The sequence below is a fragment of the Carassius auratus genome, unplaced genomic scaffold (genome assembly GCF_003368295.1).
Source record: "Carassius auratus strain Wakin unplaced genomic scaffold, ASM336829v1 scaf_tig00217694, whole genome shotgun sequence".
Taxonomy (NCBI): domain Eukaryota; kingdom Metazoa; phylum Chordata; class Actinopteri; order Cypriniformes; family Cyprinidae; genus Carassius; species Carassius auratus.
The window spans coordinates 1-19,739 of record NW_020529194.1 but is presented as its reverse complement, the minus strand read 5'-3'; the positions used below and the strand labels follow the sequence as shown (position 1 = coordinate 19,739).

At 45.3% G+C, this 19,739-nt stretch overlaps 1 protein-coding gene, 1 long non-coding RNA gene and 2 pseudogenes across 2 annotated transcripts; 3 read left to right on the top strand and 1 right to left on the bottom strand.

The window, feature by feature from the left end:
• The first annotated feature begins 1,408 nt into the window (after positions 1-1,408).
• On the top strand, positions 1,409-6,266 carry LOC113102204 (kelch-like protein 28; annotated as a pseudogene).
• A 691-nt stretch (positions 6,267-6,957) lies between these two features.
• Positions 6,958-7,659, top strand: LOC113102202 (uncharacterized). Its single transcript, XR_003290719.1, has 2 exons — positions 6,958-7,181; positions 7,381-7,659. It is a non-coding gene; the product is annotated as an uncharacterized LOC113102202 (long non-coding RNA).
• On the bottom strand, positions 7,519-14,622 carry LOC113102201 (uncharacterized protein C14orf28 homolog; annotated as a pseudogene).
• A 2,524-nt stretch (positions 14,623-17,146) lies between these two features.
• Positions 17,147-18,938, top strand: LOC113102203 (fibrous sheath-interacting protein 1-like; the record flags this gene model as incomplete). The annotated part of the gene is made up of 6 exons (XM_026265767.1): positions 17,147-17,374; positions 17,512-17,575; positions 18,283-18,419; positions 18,498-18,549; positions 18,624-18,778; positions 18,866-18,938. Coding segments are annotated over exons 1-6 (538 nt in total), but the record flags the coding sequence as incomplete, so codon positions are not given.
• Between the last annotated feature and the right edge of the window lie 801 nt (positions 18,939-19,739).

Here is a 19,739-nt window from a genome sequence, read left to right as displayed (position 1 = left end):
CGCACCGTCACGCTCACGATCTCCTTATAATAGCGCTCCACATGGCTCTCCAGCTTCTGGATCAGCAGGTTGATGAGCTGCAGCGCTCCGCACAGGACCCTGAAGTTGCTGTCGTCCAGGAGCTTGCGTAAGAACTGTATGAAGTCCAGGATGCTGGCGGAGGAGAGCTGCTGGAGATCCAGCTCCAGGAGGATGTTCTTCAGCTCCTCCACGCCGCTGGTCCGGCTCTGATAGTTCTGGAGTCCAGGAGCTGTGCGTGTAACTCCTGGGGAATCAGCCCGTACATCATTCATCAAGAGAGCCAGACGGAGACACGGACGCACCGCTCATGCTGACGAGGGACGGAAGAGTCACATGATGCAGCGACACACCTGGAGTCATCAGGAAAACATCAGATCAGATGTGAGTGTGTTTGTGTGTGTGTGAGAGAGAGAGACAGCTGTGTGTAAAGCACAGCTGAGGCTGTTGAGATGATTGACAGAGAGCAGCTGAACACATTCTGCTGTAATTATACTGTTATGTCTTCGAAGACTTTTGTTTTCTAATGCACAAATCCACTAATTTCTTATTCACATGTTATACAGGGGTCCCAAACTCGTTTGTCATCTCAACCTCTTGCAGCTATTCTATTTACTGAAGAACCCCTTACAGCTAATATTTTTAATAATTAAGAAACACGGTTCTCTGACGTTGGTTAATGCACATGACACGCAGGTAAACACAAATAAAATAGACTTTTTTTAGTATCTTGAGTGATGTGATGTGATAAATGATTTTTTTTTAATTTTAAATAACGGATTACATTACGGACTACTCTTTCTGTAATGTAATATGTAATCAGTAACGGACTCAAACCCCAGAAAGAGTTTATTCATCGATCAGTGACGAATAATCTGAGAGTTCTCGGGGGAAACCAGCTGTGTCTCTTCTAAATTCACTCAGATTCTCTCTCTCATCTAACACACATTCTACAACACTAATCAATCTCATTCATCATCGACGATTGTTTGGATTTTCGTGTTTTTTTTAAGCAAATCGACAACACGCGCAGAATTAATCTACAATACACTATTTAAAAAACCCAAGCACATTTACACACGAAACTGACTGAAATGCCTGACGTGTTTTAGTGAGAAATCAAACCTATTATCGCAGATCGCTCCGACTTCTGTCCAGATTGTGTGCGAGTCTCTACGCGACGCGGTCTGATTCACCGAATCTGCTTCTTCTGCTCCGGATTCGCGTCCGATTTTCGGTGTTTTTCTGTAGGATTCTGATTTTCTCGCTGCTTCCATCACAACACTCAAGCAAAATGGCGCTGATGTCACAACCAGCCGCTGCCATGGCGACGCGCCCCCCCTGACCCGCTCTGTCTGGTGGGCGTGCGCAGTGCATTGTGGGAGGTGTAGTTCTACATTACATAGGTATTTGCGTGTTAAATCAGAGACAGCAACGCTTTCATTTGAATAAACCGTGCATTCGCTTTCGAAAACGTATTGTTATTTCGGCTTCATCTGGGCTTAAAAAGTACAAATAATAACAAAGATTCAAAGACTTAATATTCTGATTATTATTATTATTATTATTATTGTTATATGCGCACGATAGTGTATTGATGTTATTATTATACTATTTAACGCATTATCTGCACCTGAGCTGCAATTTTAAGATAAAAGTTATTTTTAAAGCGCAGTCGCGTCAGAGCTTTTATTTGGGGCTCCCCGCGCTTATTTCCCGGAAGTGACGGGCGCGCCGATTTCTGTTTGTTTTCCTGACAGTCGCGGCCGTGTTGTGCTCCAAACTGCCAGAAATCAGCCAGACACACAGGTAAACAATGAATGAACTCTTTATTGCTGCACTTTAGTTCTCTAAATGAGCGTTTGAGCGGGTGTGAGGCGCGCGTCTGTCACAAGCTGAGCTCTGATGCCTAATGCTAGCAACAGCTTTATTGGTTCTCTTCAGCTGACTGATGAAGATGGTTGTGATGTCTGATATTGACACTCGTCACTCCTGATGTGATCTCTGCTGTTCGTGGAGGTGTGTCACATTTAGGGCGCTGAGGCTGCCTGTCTACATAGGGATCGTGTGTTCCCTAGACAGGGGTCGAGTACACACTTGAGTCTGTAGAGCACACAGAGAAAGCCTCCTCGAGATCACGGGAGATATATTTACAGTCTGAGCTGATTTTATTGAATGAGTGTGTGCAGATACAAGTGATGACAGGAAAAATAAAACGTACAATCTTACAATAATAAACAGGCAATAAAATGGTATTAAAAAAGGTATACATTAACTATTGGTTTATTTATTGCAAGATATACATTTAAAAGTACAATTAACAACAACAATGGAATAAAGAAATAAAAAAGGTCATTGAGAATTTTATCTCAATTATTTTTACTTAAATTCATGATGTTTATATCTTACAGTCTTATACAGCAATTATGAGTTTATATCTTGATTTTTTTTATCTCAAATTATTATTTTAGTTCTTGTAATTATTAGTTTTTAATCTGACAATGATGATTTTATATCTTGCATTTATGAGTTTTTAACCTCAAAAATTTGTTTAGAATTTTGCATTTATTAGTTTGTCGGGTAATTATGAGTATATATCTTGCCGTTTTTAATTAAAATCTCACTATTTTGAATTCATGTCTCACAGTTCTGAGTCTATTTCTCACAATTCTGACTTTTTTATAGTTGTCTTTGGTCAGAATTGTAAGAAAAGTTGGAAAAAGTGAGATTTAATAAGATCCAGTTACCTTTTGAATATGTTTTGCAGTGTCAGAAGCAGAGGTGTGGTGTTTTGTGAGTGTGTGCCAGTGACACGTGATGATAGTTGTGTTCTGTAGTGAACATGTCTCCTGACGGCTGCTGTCTGTTCATCTGCGGAGCTCCTGGGGGTTTAATGTCCCATCATCCCTGTCTCTGTGAGTCTGTAGGTGTGTGACGCAGCTCTGTGTGTTGTGAGGAGAGGCTCAGAGCTCTGTGTGTGTGTCTCAGATGGAGCAGCAGGCCGAGCCGTACATGTTTGTGAGCCTGATGCGTCCTCACTCCGAGCAGCTCCTGCAGGGTCTTCAGCTCCTGCGCCAGGATCACGAGCTCTGTGACATCGTGCTGGCGGGTCGGAGACGCCAAGATCCACGCACACAGAGTAGTGCTGGCCAGCATCAGCCCGTACTTCAAGGCCATGTTCACCGGGAACCTGTCGGAGAAAGAGACGTCTGAGGTGGAGTTCCAGTGGTGTGGATGAAGCCGCTCTCAAGGTCAGCTGACACACACACAAACCAGTACAACATGCAGTCAGATCTCTTCTGGACCACTCCCTATATGTCCAGAAACAACAAACACAATGATTTATACTCATTGCATACAAAACTGAACTATTTTAGTAGCTAGAACAGTAGTATAAGCTCATGGACCAGGGACTATATTTGAGACCCATGCAGTCGGTAACTGATGAAATGTGTTCTGTTTCCGTCTCTCGTCAGGCCATAGTGGAGTACGCCTACACAGGAACCGTCTTCATCTCACAGGAAACCGTGGAGTCTCTACTTCCTGCCCGCCAACCTGCTGCAGGTCAAGCTGGTTGTGAAGGAGTGCTGCAGCTTCCTGGAGAGTCAGCTGGACGCAGGGAACTGCATCGGCATCTCACGCTTCGCCGAGACCTACGGCTGCCACGAGCTGTGTCTATCTGCCAGCAAATTCATCTGCCAGCACTTCGAGGAGGTGTGCCAGACGGAGGAGTTCCTGGGAGCTGACGCGCGCCGAGCTGGACGACACTCGTGTCCAACGACTGCCTGAACGTGCTGACGGAGGAGAGTGTGTCTATGCGCTGGAGTCCTGGATCAAGTACGATCTGACCGAGAGACAGCAATACCTGGCGCCGCTCCTACACTGTGTGCGGCTCCCGCTGCTGAGCGTCAAGTTCCTGACGCGGCTGTACGAGGCCAATCACCTTGATCCGAACGACCACACGCCTGCAAACACCTGCTCAACGAGGCGCTCAAGTACCACTTCATGCCCGAGCACCGCTCTCCTACCAGACCATGCTGTCCACACGGCCGCGCTGCGCTCCCAAAGTCCTGCTGGGCCGTGGGAGGAAAGGCCGGGCTCTTCGCCACGCTGGAGAGGTGGACCCCCACCACCACCACACCAACACGGGATCACAGCTAGAGTTAACTAACACTACACATAGCTTTCAGTGTGAGTGTGTGTGTTCATGATGTGTGTGTGTGTCAGCGTGGAGATGTTCTTCCCGCAGACGGACTCGTGGCTCGGTCTGGCTTCCGCTCAGCGTGCCGCGCTGTGAGTTCGGTGTGGCGGGTTCTGGGAGGCAGAAAGGTGTAATGGTGGTGGGGGGCATCGCCACACACATGCGTCAGGGCATCAGCTACCGCGGCGGACGAGAGCAGCGTGGAGCGCTGGACCCCGACAGCAACACCTGGGCGTCTGTGGAGCGCATGGCGGAGTGCAGGAAGCACGCTGGGTGTGGCTGGTGCTGGCGGGCGAGCCTGTACGCCCTCGGAGGATACGACGGACAGAACTACCTGCAGTCTGTGGAGAAGTACGCGCCCAAGCTCAAGGACTGGCAGCCGGTGGCACCCATGACCAAATCACGCAGCTGCTTCGCCACCGCCCGCGCTGGACGGCATGATCTACGCCATCGGAGGATTACGGCCCCGCCCACATGAACAGGTACCTCCGCCGCACTGCATTCTGGGAGGAATTATGTTCAGCTACTGAACCTGTGATCCTCTGATCGGTGTGTGTTTCAGTGTGGAGAGATACGACCCGAGCAGAGACTCATGGGATATGGTGGCGCCGATGTCAGATAAGCGCATTAACTTCGGCGTGGGGGTGACGCTGGGCTTCATCTTCGTGGTGGGAGGACACAACGGCGTGTCTCATCTGTCCAGCATCGAGCGCTACGACCCGCAGCTGAACCAGTGGACGGCGTGTCGACCCATGAACGAGCCGCGCACCGGTGAGATCACAGATACACACTGATCTGAACATTTACAGAACATGAGGAGTAATGCATGCACCGTACCAGACCTGTCCATCATCATGCATCACAATCATGAAGAATGCAGTTATATGAGCCCTGAATTCACACTGTTTCTGTGATTGTGTGTGTGTTTGACCTGTGTGTGTGTGTGTTTTCTCAGGCGTGGGCTCTGCTGTGGTGGATAACTATCTGTATGTTGTTGGGGGTCACTCGGGCTCCTCGTATCTGAGCGCGGTGCAGCGGTACGACCCCATCACGGACAGCTGGCACGACTCCAGCGGGATGATGTACTGCCGCTGTAACTTCGGCCTGACCGCGCTTTGACCCCGGCCACACGGCTGACCCTCAGAGACATGAGGAGTGTTTCAGGAGAGTGTTTCCTGCTCCTCCGGCCGGTCAGATGATCACCAGAGCCTTCCACAGACCCTCGGAGGACGCGGAGCCCCCGCTCTTCCCCTTTACATCACAAGACTACTGATGAGGGACGCACGTGTGTGTGTGTGTGTGTGTGTGTGTGTGTTTGAGATGAATCGACGCTTCAAGAGGAGAAGCGTGGGACTCTTGATAAGGGCTGCCTTCTGTCCTCCACATACAGCTGAGTGTGTGTGTGTGTGTGTGTGTGCTGGAAATGAGTGAATCTCACCAGAGTGCATGCAGCTCATGTTTCACCACAGTCATCATTTTTTTTTTCATGAAAACAAACAAAATTGTTTTTTTTGTTTGCATTCAAAATATTTTGCTGAAAGACAGGCGTTTATTTATTAATTTTATATTAATTGTACAAAATGTAGTTATTTTCACACTAGAATGTGCTAAACACTGTAAAACACACTACAACTGTGTGTGTGTGTGTGTGTGTGTGTGTGTGTGTGTCTCTCTCTCTCTCTCTCTCTCTCTGTGTGTGTGTGTGTCTCTCTCTCTCTCTCTCTCTTTCTCTGTGTGTGTGTGTGTGTCTCTCTCTCTCTCTCTCTCTCTCTCTCTGTGTGTGTCTCTCTCTCTCTCTCTCTCTCTCTCTCTGTGTGTGTGTCTCTCTCTCTCTCTCTCTGTGTGTGTGTGTGTCTCATACTGACTGGTGCTAATCTCCTCTCCAGGATCGTGTTGTATTGTTGCTGTGGCTGTTCGTCTGTGTGTGTTCAGATGGAGCATCAGTAGCGTGTGGTCAGAGTGAGGTCAGACTCCGGTCACATGGGGTCAAACCCTCACACAGATGCAGCGTCTCCAGAGCTGTTTCCCCTGCGGCGTCTCTTCAGATCCGCTGTGTGGAGATACCAAACCATTTTCTAACCGTGTAAATATGACCTTTGAGTTCCATTGAGGCAATAAGACTTTTTCTTCAACTTGTTTTTTATTTCCGTCATTAATTGCCAAGGTGTTTAGGGAATCCTGTGACTGACCTGAACAGCTCTCCACGCTTCTGTTTGCTCACTGTTGTTGTTGATTTTGGATCTAAACTGTCTTTAGAAGCGTGTTCTGGATTGATCGGACATGAAAAGTGTGATGTGTCTCGGTCCACAAGATGATTTTTAGTGAGCTTCATCCAGAGGCACAAAGGGAACCAACGCTCATCAGAAGATCCGTGTTTGATTAGCAATAAGAAATATTTCCTTGCATCCATGAATGTCGTGTGTGATCTGGGAGTTCCCTTCTGCTGAACGTGTTGATCTGAGAGCTTCAGATCCATCGGAGGACAGATGATGGTGAGAAGCTGAAATCACGCTGGCGTGACCGTGAACACTTGCTCTGGTTTCCCGTGGGATCAAGGCCATACGTGTAAACACCAAACTGCAAACGAAGGCATCGGGTGATCACCGCTCTCACCAAAAGTGCTCGTCTCACGAGGGCATCTGAATCAGTCCCTCACTGTCTTAAACTTTTTGATCATTTTTCATGATGATGATTATGTTGCCACATTTTTATTTTTCTGTTTGTCTGTCCAGCTTGTGTTTGAAATAGAGTGCATTTTTATAAACCTGTGGATTGTTACTGGAACTAAAACCGATAACCTTAGCTACTAATGCAGTATTTATTTTTCACATTTTATCAAGCGTTGAGAGCATGGTGTACTTTTGCCAGTTTATTTCTGTGTGTCGCAGCTCGAACAGTCAAGAAATAAAGGCCTGGAAATGATTCTGCAGGAGTCCGGAGTGTTTCTGCTTCATATTCAAAGGTATAGTTCATCTATATGAAAAAGTGCATCTGCTGTTGTCTCTCACAGATTAGTTTAGATCCGTTTAAACGCTGCTTGATCTGTGCAGATTTCTCTCCTGATTCAGACCAGAACACTTTTTCACTGGAGGAAGTGTTATTATGGATTATAGACTCTATGTGTTTGAGTTAAAATCATCTTAATGCTGGATGTGTTTCAGGTTTTGTCTTCTCCAGATGTTCACTGATGGACTGGAGTGCTGTGGATTATTGTGATGTTTTTATCAGACTCTCATTCTGACGGCACCCATTCACTGCAGAGTATAGAACGGTCACTTTAACACAAAGACACATGGTTACAAACATAAAAACTTTTATTTGCAGGGACAGCAGATACAATATCTGACTGATATTTGATGTTGATTATAAAAGTATTAATGCACATTGATTTACACATCTGTAATGTTCTGTTGCCATGCTTCAGTAAACGAATCCTCAACTAAACCTAGTAATCCATCTAGTCATGATGAGTGCAAGTAGTGAAGTAGATAAAGAGCTTTAAACCAACAATAATAAAAGATTAAAAACAAGTGACTTTCTGTAGGAGGCGGATTCTATGAGTTATTAGATCTTTCTGTCTGTGTCTGTGTGTGGATGACAGATGTTTCTGCACTGCGTGAAGGTTTCTGATCCACAGAACTATTATAGTCCACCGTCACAGACTCTTGGATTCCAAGCAGTAGAAAACAGACCGGAGAATCGCTTACAAAAATACAAAAGTCAATCATTCAGAGGAGTATAAAACATGACTGGAAAGCACAAAAATATACTGTCATCAGAAGTAGAGTTCATTTTTGAAGGGAATATTGTGTTCATCGCTCGGAGGTCCTGATGTAGACGAGCGAGGACAGCAGCAGGAACTCGGGAGGTTTGTCGAGCAGCACCAGGTTGTCGCTGCGCAGGCCGTCGTAGTGCATCCAGAAGCCGTCGATCTGAAACGCTGCTGAATAATGATGCTCTTCTCTGTTGAAGAGCGTGGCTCCCTCCAGTGAGTACCTGAGGAACAACAACCACACACTTAGAAAACACACCTACAGACACACGCTCAGAGAACCCATCTACAGACACACGCTCAGAGAACACCCCTATAGACACACATTCAGAGAACACACCTACAGACACACGCTCAGAGAACACCCCTATAGACACACATTCAGAGAACACGCCTACAGACACACGCTCAGAGAACACATCTACAGAGACACGCTCAGAGAACACCCCTATAGACACACATTCAGAGAACACGCCTACAGACACACGCTCAGAGAACACATCTACAGACACACGCTCAGAGAACACATCTACAGACACACATTCAGAGAACACACCTACAGACACACGCTCGGAGAACACACCTACAGACACACATTCAGAGAACACATCTACAGACACACGCTCAGAGAACACATCTACAGACACACGCTCAGAGAACACATCTACAGACACACGCTCAGAGAACACATCTACAGACACACATTCAGAGAACACACCTACAGACACACATTCAGAGAACACATCTACAGACACATGCTCAGAGAACACATCTACAGACACACATTCAGAGAACACACCTACAGACACACATTCAGAGAACACATCTACAGACACACGCTCAGAGAACACATCTACAGACACACATTTCAGAGAACACACCTACAGACACACATTCAGAGAACACATCTACAGACACACGCTCGGAGAACACCCCTATAGACACACATTCAGAGAAACACACCTACAGACACACGCTCGGAGAACACATCTACAGACACACGCTCGGAGAACACCCCTATAGACACACATTCAGAGAACACACCTACAGACACACGCTCTGAGAACACATCTACAGACACACGCTCAGAGAACACATCTACAGACACACATTCAGAGAACACACCTACAGACACACATTCAGAGAACACATCTACAGACACACGCTCGGAGAACACCCCTATAGACACACATTCAGAGAACACACCTACAGACACCACGCTCGGAGAACACATCTACAGACACACGCTCAGAGAACACCCCTATAGACACACATTCAGAGAACACGCCTACAGACACACGCTCAGAGAACACATCTACAGACACACGCTCAGAGAACACATCTACAGACACACATTCAGAGAAACACACCTACAGACACACGCTCGGAGAACACACTACAGACACACATTCAGAGAACACACCTACAGACACACGCTCGGAGAACACACCTACAGACACACATTCAGAGAACACATCTACAGACACACGCTCAGAAGAACACATCTACAGACACACGCTCAGAGAACACATCTACAGACACACGCTCAGAGAACACATCTACAGACACACATTCAGAGAACACACCTACAGACACACATTCAGAGAACACATCTACAGACACATGCTCAGAGAACACATCTACAGACACACCATTCAGAGAACACACCTACAGACACACATTCAGAGAACACATCTACAGACACACGCTCAGAGAACACATTCTACAGACACACATTCAGAGAACACACCTACAGACACACATTCAGAGAACACATCTACAGACACCACGCTCGGAGAACACCCCTATAGACACACATTCAGAGAACACACCTACAGACACACGCTCGGAGAACACATCTACAGACACACGCTCGGAGAACACCCCTATAGACACACATTCAGAGAACACACCTACAGACACACGCTCTGAGAACACATCTACAGACACACGCTCAGAGAACACATCTACAGACACACATTCAGAGAACACACCTACAGACACACATTCAGAGAACACATCTACAGACACACGCTCGGAGAACACCCCTATAGACACACATTCAGAGAACACACCTACAGACACACGCTCGGAGAACACATCTACAGACACACGCTCGGAGAACACCCCTATAGACACACATTCAGAGAACACACCTACAGACACACGCTCGGAGAACACATCTACAGACACACGCTCAGAGAACACCCCTATAGACACACATTCAGAGAACACACCTACAGACACACGCTCGGGAGAACACACCTACAGACACACGCTCGGAGAACACCCCTACAGACACGCGCTCGGAGAACACACCTACAGACACACATTCAGAGAACACATCTACAGACACACGCTCAGAGAACACATCTACAGACACACGCTCAGAGAACACCCCTATAGACACACATTCAGAGAACACACCTACAGACACACATTCAGAGAACACATCTACAGACACACGCTCGGAGAACACCCCTACAGACACACATTCAGAGAACACATCTACAGACACACGCTCAGAGAACACCCCTATAGACACACATTCAGAGAACACACCTACAGACACACATTCAGAGAACACACCTACAGACACACATTCAGAGAACACACCTACAGACACACGCTCGGAGAACACCCTTACAGACACACGCTCGGAGAACACACCTATAGACACACATTCAGAGAACACACCTACAGACACACATTCAGAGAACACATCTACAGACACACGCTCAGAGAACACCCCTATAGACACACATTCAGAGAACACATCTACAGACACACGCTCGGGGAACACGCCTACAGACACACGCTCGGCGAACACGCCTACAGGCACACACTCGGGGAACACGCCTACAGACACACACTCGGGGAAACACGCCTACAGACACACGCTCGGGGAACGCCCCTAAAGACACACGCTCGGGGAACGCCCCTACAGACACACGCTCGGGAAACACCCCTACAGACATCCGCTCGGGGAACGCCCCTACAGACACACGCTCGGGGAACGCGCCTACAGACACGCGCTCGGGGAACGCCCCTACAGACACGCGCTCGGGGAACGCCCCTACAGACACACGCTCAGGAAACACGCCTACAGACGCGCTCGGGGAAACACACCTACAGACACACGCTCGGGGAACACGCCTACAGACAACGCGCTCTGGGAACACGCCTACAGACACGCACTCGGGGAACGCCCCTACAGACACTCGCTCGGGGAACACCCCTACAGACACACGCTCGGGGAACGCCCCTACAGACACACGCTCGGGAAACACGCCCTACAGACGCGCTCGGGGAACACGCCTACAGACACGCGCTCGGGGAACGCCCCTACAGACACGCCCCTACAGGACACGCGCTCGGGGAACACACGCTCGGGGAACACGCCTACAGACACGCGCTCGGGGAACGCCCCTACAGACACACGCTCGGGGAACACACGCTCGGGGAACACGCCTACAGACACGCGCTCGGGGAACACGCCTACAGACACGCGCTCGGGGAACGCCCCTACAGGACACGCGCTCGGGGAACACACGCTCGGGAACACGCCTACAGACACGCGCTCGGGGAACACGCCTACAGACATGCGCTCGGGGAACGCCCCTACAGACACGCGCTCGGGGAACACACGCTCGGGGAACACGCCTACAGACACGCGCTCGGGGAACACGCCTACAGACACACGCTCGGGGAACACGCCTACAGACATGCGCTCGGGGAATGCCCCTACAGACACGCGCTCGGGGAACACGCCTACAGACACGCGCTCGGGGAACACGCCTACAGACACGCGCTCGGGGAACGCCCCTACAGACACACGCTCGGAGAACGCCCCTACAGACACGCGCTCGGGGAACACGCCTACAGACACACGCTCAGAGAACACCCCTACAGACACGCGCTCGGGGAACACACGCTCGGGGAACACGCCTACAGACACGCGCTCGGGGAACGCCCCTACAGACACACGCTCGGAGAACGCCCCTACAGACACGCGCTCGGGGAACGCCCCTACAGACACACGCTCGGAGAACGCCCCTACAGACACGCGCTCGGGGAACACACGCTCGGGGAACACGCCTACAGACACGCGCTCTGGGAACGACCTACAGACACAAGCTCAGAGAACACGCCTAGTTAGGATAATTCTACACACTATTAATTAAAATAATCTTACACTATTAAAATTTGACGATAAATCACAGTATGCATCAATATTATTATAACCACAAATGAGGAACTGTTTTGTGTTAACTACATTATTTATAATTTAATTCAAGATATATGATCTCCCATAAAATGATATATAATTTGTATTCATAATATATATATAGTTATAGAACTGCAGTTGAAGTGAAAATGCTTTTTAAAATGATTTTTTTGTGTGCGTGTGTGTGTGTGCATGGATAGTTCTTAAATTTGTAGGAAGATTTTGGAAGTTGTTGTCCAGTCACATTCAGGATGAGGTGACGTGTGTCTCGAGTGAATCATGAGGAGGATGTGACTAAGGTCACTAAAGGTCACCGTTGTTCGGAGAGCTCCAGGTGATACGGCACGTACGACAGATCCTCCGACTGCCACATCTGCATGTTGAGGATGACGAAGGGCGGCGGGCCGTGACAGAAGAACCTCTGACCGAACTCCCTCAGACCCTCGCACCTGAAACACACACACACACACACACACAGACGTGACGAGGAGATCGGATCAGATGCATCAGCCTCGGAGAAACTCTGAAAAACTCACTCCAGCTCTTCACAGAGCTCCAGCCGCGGGCAGAAGAACTCGTCCAGCGCTGACTGGATGGGATCTTTATCTGGAAGCTCATGAGGAGGACTGAGAGAAACACAGACAAACAGCTGTCAATCATCTCAAACATCTATGGAGTGCAGGTGAGTGTTGGATGTTGTGTGAAGCGTGATGTACTTGACGCTGATGGTCTGGTGAAGATGCTCCTGGAAGCGGTTGGGGCAGGTCCAGCTGGAGCAGCAGCTCTCCTGCGCGCTAGACATCAGGTTCTCCAGGTTCTTGGTGAAGTTCTCGTGCTCGTTGCCGAACAGGTCGATCTCCAGTGCCGTGTGGTGGACCTCGGAGCGGTACTGCCGCTTGGACATGCGGTCCCAGATCCACAGCATCTTGACGGTGGTGTACTCGCAGCAGTCCATCAGGTACAGGAAGTGCTGGACGAAGCGGCGGCCCAGGAACAGACCCAGCTCTCGAGGGAAGCTGTGGTTGTCTCTCAGGATGACGTAGAGGAGCATGAGGAAGCCGTCGATGGTGCATGTGTTCTTCAGGGTGATCTTGACGTACAGCGGCGTGCAGGCGATGGCCTTGCGTCCCGCTCTGATGGTGAAACACACCGCCCCACGGCAGAACCGGACGCCAGAACGAGCGCTCGCCCTCCGTGTTATTACTGATGGAGGCACGGATCTCCTCGAACAGCGTCTTGGTCCTGTCACAACAACACCACACACTTCAGCTTCAAAGAGTTGCTTCTCTTACGCAGTGTACACTTTACAGCTTTACTCCTCTCTGTCTTCTGAAGGTCTGTTTATGTTTCATAAACACTGATTTAACAACATCTTAATCCTGAAAACTTGCTGTTTTCTGTCTGTTTATATGAACACCCATTTTGTGCCACAGAATACAACATTGTAAAGATAATCGCAAGTTTTTATCTCAAAATTCTGAGTTTAGATCTTCATTTTTCGATTACCACCATGAAATAAAAAACTTAAAAAGGTTATTTATTTATTTATTTGCTTTATATTTTAATCTTGCCATTCTTTATTTAAATCTCATTATTCTGCGTTTATATCAAAGAATTAAGAGATAAAGTACAAACTGGGATACAGAATTTTTTTTTTTTATTATTTGTTGTATTTGCATTTTTTTTATTCCATGGCAAAATAAGATTCAATATATTTTTTATTTTTTATGAAGTGATTAAAAGTCCCTTCTGACTCTTAATATGTAAACAAAGATCAAACAGGAGCTTTAAAACTGACTTTATGCAATCTTCAGATTTCTGTTCTGTAATTGTATGCAAATGAGTGCATATTTAATTATATGAATAAATCATTTGCATATGTAAACATAACCTTTAGCAAACTTGTGATGCAAAACTACTGTCTTTTACTACAGTTATTAATTAGCTGAAGAGTGTATGGTGATATATATATATATATCTTTACACACACATCTTTAGTGTATGACTTTAAAGAAATGTAAACATTACAAGTGAACACGTATGACACTTTCAGCAATGAGCTAATATTCAGAGTTTATAAGTTGAAAAGGTTTTCAGAAATGTGGATGATAAGCTCATTCATCTGAATCATTGTCAACAGATGACAGTTGATTAATTTATATAATGAACATTAATGCACTTGTGAGTCAGTCGTGTTGTTGATACAGCTTCATCAAAGCTGTGTGTGTGTATGTTCTGCATTGAGATCAGAATGTGTGTGTGTGTGTGTGTGTTCGTTCACCTCTCCGAGTGTGTGATGAAGCTGCGCAGCTCCTCAGAATCTGTTAAAGAGCAGAAATCTCTCTCCATAATGTTCCGCACGTCTTCATCTCTACGAAACCAACATGGCATCTGTTTACCAGCGCACGCCACGCACGCAGGCGTCACGTACACAGCGCTGATCAAGCCCCGCCCACTCACGCTAGGCTAGTTGGTACACAACAAAACCTACTGGGCACGCGCACAACAATACAGCGTCATTTTTGTCTCAACAATTAAAGCTAATTGCATTTTTTTTTAACGTAGGCTCTACTTTGAACAAAAAACACGTGATTAGGCAAGGCAAGTTTATGTATATAGCACATTTCGTACACAATGGTAATTCAAAGTGCTTAATATAAAAGAAAGTAAAATAATAATTAAGAACAAGAATAAAACAAGCAATTTTAAAACTTTAAATTACAAAAAAAATTGACTTATTTAAAATGAATTTAAAACAGAAAATTATTTTACATAAAATAAAATAAAAAAAAAACAGTGAAAATATAGTGCAATCAGTTCGGACATTGCACAGTGCTCATTCAATAAATGCACAGCTAAACAGATGCGTTTTGAGTCTAGATTTAAATGTGACTAGTGTTGTAGCACATCTGATCTGCGGGGCAGCATAGTAACTAAAGGAGGACTCCCCTTGTTTTGTGTGAACCCTTGGTATTTCTAACTGACTTGATCCTAGTGATCTGAGTGCTCTGTTAGGTTTATATTCAGTGAACATATCTGAAATATATTTCGGTCCTAGGTCATTTAGTGACTTATACACGAGTAAAAGTACTTTAAAATGAATCCTAAATGTAACTGGAAGCCAGTGTAAGGACCTGAGGACTGGTGTGATATGCTCAGATTTTCTGGTTCTAGTCAGAATCCTGGCAGCAGTGTTCTGGATGAGCTGCAGCTGTCTAATGCTCTTTTTGGGAAGGCCAGTGAGGAGCCCATTACAATAGTCCACCCTGCTGGTGATAAAGGCATGAACAAGTTTCTCCAAGTCTTGACTGGAAACAAAACATCTAATTCTTGCGATGTTTTTTAGATGATAGTATGCTGATTTAGTTACTGCTTTGACATGACTACTGAAACTAAGGTCTGTCTCCAGAATCACACCAAGATTCCTGACTTGATTTTTAGTTGTTTGACCCCTAGAGTCAAGGTATGCATTCACCTTGAACACTTCATCTTTGTTTCCAAATGCAATGACTTCAGTTTTTTCTTTGTTTAACTGAAGAAAGTTCTGGCACATCCAACTATTAATTTCATCAATGCATTGGCAGAGGGAGTCAATGGGCGTGTAGTCATTTGGAGATAAGGCTAGGTAAATCTGGGTATCATCAGCATAGCTGTGATTTAGGCAATTTGGTTCTTTCTCATTATTTTTTTTAGTGGAAGCATATACAGGCTAAACAAGAGCGGTGCTAGAACCGGCCTTGTGGGACTCCGCATGTCATGGACGTCCACTTAGACTTATGCTCTCCTATACTCACATAATAGCCTCTCCCTTCTAAGTATGATCTGAACCATTTGAGTACCATCCCAGAAAGCCAGACCCAGTTTTCCAGTCTCTCTAGTAGTATGTTATGATCGACAGTGTCAAACGCAGCACTGAGATCTAGCAATACCAGCACCGATATTTTGCCAGAGTCAGAATTTAAAGCGAATATCATTTATTATCTTAATGAGTGCTGTCTCAGTGTGATGCGGTCAAAAAAAGATCGAAAATTGTCCAGGTATCCATTTGGGTTTAAGTATTTGTTCATCTGACTAATTGATTAGTCAATTATGACAAATATAATTCACGACAATTCAAACACTGGGATAAATGAATGAAATAAGGGTTATAACAGCAAAATCGCACCAAAATACATATTTTAATGCTGTTGAAATAAATATAGATGCTATTATATTCTTTTGTGTGTGTGTGTGTGTGTGTTGGGTGGGGGGGGGGGGTTGTTATAAATCTCTTCTGTTAAAGGATGAAGGTATAGTGACCTGTTTGTGTTTGCTAATGACATAAAACAGTTTTCAGTGTCCATTTACATCATTTGTATATGCGAAAAGATTTAAAAGTAAAAAAAAAAAAAAAAAAAAAAAAAAAATATATATATATATATATATATATATATATATATATATAATATATATATATATTAGCAATAATCTGTGTGTTAGAATTTTTAGGACTTTTTTAACAAACATGCATATTTTAATGCTTTTTGAAAAAACAAAGGATTTATATTTCTTTTTTTGGTTGAGGGGGAGGGTATATATGTATATATATATATATATATATATATATATATATATATATAATGTGATTTTTCAGGTTTAAATAGTTTTTGGTTTGTTAGTCTGTGATCTAAGCTCTTGTTCGCGCGCTGCTCGTGCCCGGTAGTTTTGCGCGCTCTTGTGGCGACAGTCTGTCACGGTGTTCGAAAATTCGCTCCAGAAAGCGTTTAGACTCAAAGAAATTCCCCTTTTATCGTCTCAATTCGGCTTCAAAAATTCTCTCAGAGTCTCTCCGTCACTTTGACGTTATTCTAAACGAAAGTCCTTATTATCGCTTCAGTAAAATTTCCTGAGGGGATTCGGACCGTTACTGGCATCCGGGACTCTGGCGTCCCTGGATACAGCGGTGCGCTCAGTGTAAACAAGCGAAACACTCCTCCAGAGAGACGTTCCCCGTGTGAGAGACCGATTTACCTGTAATATATATATCCAGGCATGGTTTATTGGAGATAGTAGGTATTCACATACTGTAAGTGCGTGTAAATGTGCTGCAGTGTCTGATATGGAGGTTTCTGCGGGTGATGTGTGTCGGACCCTGGAGATCATCACAGCACGAGCGGTCAGTAATGCACACACACACACACACACACACACACACACACACACACACACACACACACAAAACACACACACACACACACACACACACACACACTAGCTTCAGTCAGAGATAGCGTGCTGTGATCATCTGTCCAGGATCCACAGGTTTCTGAGGAGGAGAGCAGCGGCTGTTCGGCGGAGAAACTGCTCACTGATCAAGGTCTGACATCATCAGCAATCATCAAGTGTTAAAGGGCCCATGAACTGCATTGATTATTATTGTTTATTATTTATAAGTTCTCTGAGGTACACCTATAATCAAAAAATTATAATGATTTAGACTAAGTATTCTATTTATATTCTAAATACTATAGACAGAGCGACAGGCGTCATAATCTGAAAGCCACGCCCACCGGCGAAAACAATCCGACCCCCCCTCCGCTGACTTTCTGACACGTGACTAAACACACAATAATATCTAAGAGCTGCTGTGTGACAGCTGTATAGTAATATGCTAAACAAAGTTCTATATTTTATGTGTTTACAGTACATACATAAACTCATAGCACATTGTTGATATCTGGAGCTACATTTTCACCAGTTAAACATTAATTCATGATATCAAAAATTACAAAAATATATCAAGAATAACCATTTCAGCTATAAAACAACTCAGTTTTCACTAGTTAAAATGCAACTTTATTGATGTTACAAATGCAATTTCTACTCGTGGAAATGCTGAGTGTTGAATTCAGAATTACATTTGCACCATTTAAACATTAATTTAATGATATCAAGAATTATCATTGTAACCAGTGCAAACCGAATGGTTGATTTAAAAAATGCATATCCTGGGATTGATGAAAAGTTTTGGACGAACTTTGAGAGGTTTGTGTGTCTGAGGCTCATCTTCTGATGGTGTTCCAGTGTCTGTGGACCGGATGGACATCACAAAGGGGTTTCTGGACGATATCTCTCGGCCGGCCTCCAGTGAGATCAGAAGATTGAGTCGAGATGGGCCCAGATCTCTGGAGGTGCTCAGTCCTGACGTCACACACGCCGAGGTAGAGAAGCTCCTTCATCTCTTCATCTGAGCGTCTGGAGACGGAGAGCACTAATGATCTAATGACTGTCTCCTAAAGCAGGTTCACCGGGACACGACTGATCTTACCGCAGAAAACAGCTCTGATCAAGGTCTGCACAGAGCTTTCATCTCAACATTCAGATCTTCCAGTTCAATATTTGAGTATGTTTTGATTATTTCACAGAAGAGTCCGATGAAGAGAATGAAGATCCGGAGTTGAGAGAAGCCATAAAGAAGATGAAGAGGCTGGACCGTGTTCTGGCTCTCAAGGCGTCAGCGGAGAGAGAGGTGAAGCAGAGAGGAAGACAGCAGCACCAGAGACTGTGGCAGGAGCTCCAGGTCCGTCTGTAGTTCACACACACACACACACACACACACACACACACAGACGTCTGCGTGCTTCACTAACACTCACACACCTTACAGACCGCCGGTCTCAGGATGAGCAGCAACGAGACGGACAACACCAGACGCTTTCTAGCACTGACACCCGACAACTGTGAGCCCCTCAGACTTACACGAGATTAGAATTATTATATGAATAAGATTCATGTGGCACAGATTTAGATGATTGAGTGATTGAGTGATGTGCTTCAGAATCAGGACTGTGATGAAGTGGATCGTGTCCCTGTGTTTGAGACTGAAGTCCTGGATCTGAAGAGTGATCTGAACACCAGACACGAGACGGACGGTAAACCCTTCAAACATTTCTGAATCTCTGTCGCCGTCTCAGTGCTCACAGAACATAACAAATGAGAGTAAAAACAATTTTGTCATGCTCAGAAATGTCAAAAATATTTACAGAGATGGAAAGTTACACGCTCAGTTCAGTGTAAATCATCTTATTGAAGTTGGAAGAGTGAAATAGTTTTTTCTTGTAAAACTAAAATATATCTTTTTTTTTCCACAGAAAGCTTGTATAGTTAAAACTGATGCTGTCAGCTTTAAATGACATTAATCTGCGTGAATTTGACAAAAACTGTCACATATTTATGAAGCTTGATTGTAGGTGTATGTCATAAGTTTGTTGTGCTGGTTTTAATATGTGATTATGATTTTTATGCTAAAAATATGACATGCATCTCTCGTCTTAGTGTTTTTTTATTATTGACCATGTAGTTTATTCTGAACACTAGAGGGCGTCCTGATGTCAGGAATCATCTTTTACTTCTACTGACTTTAATCTAAAACTGCAAGATGTCATTAAAGTTCTGCACTTCACTTACATCTTCATCATCAGCTCCATCACTTTGCTGCGTGTGTGTGTGTGTGGTGTGTGTGTGTGTTGTGAGACGCAGGG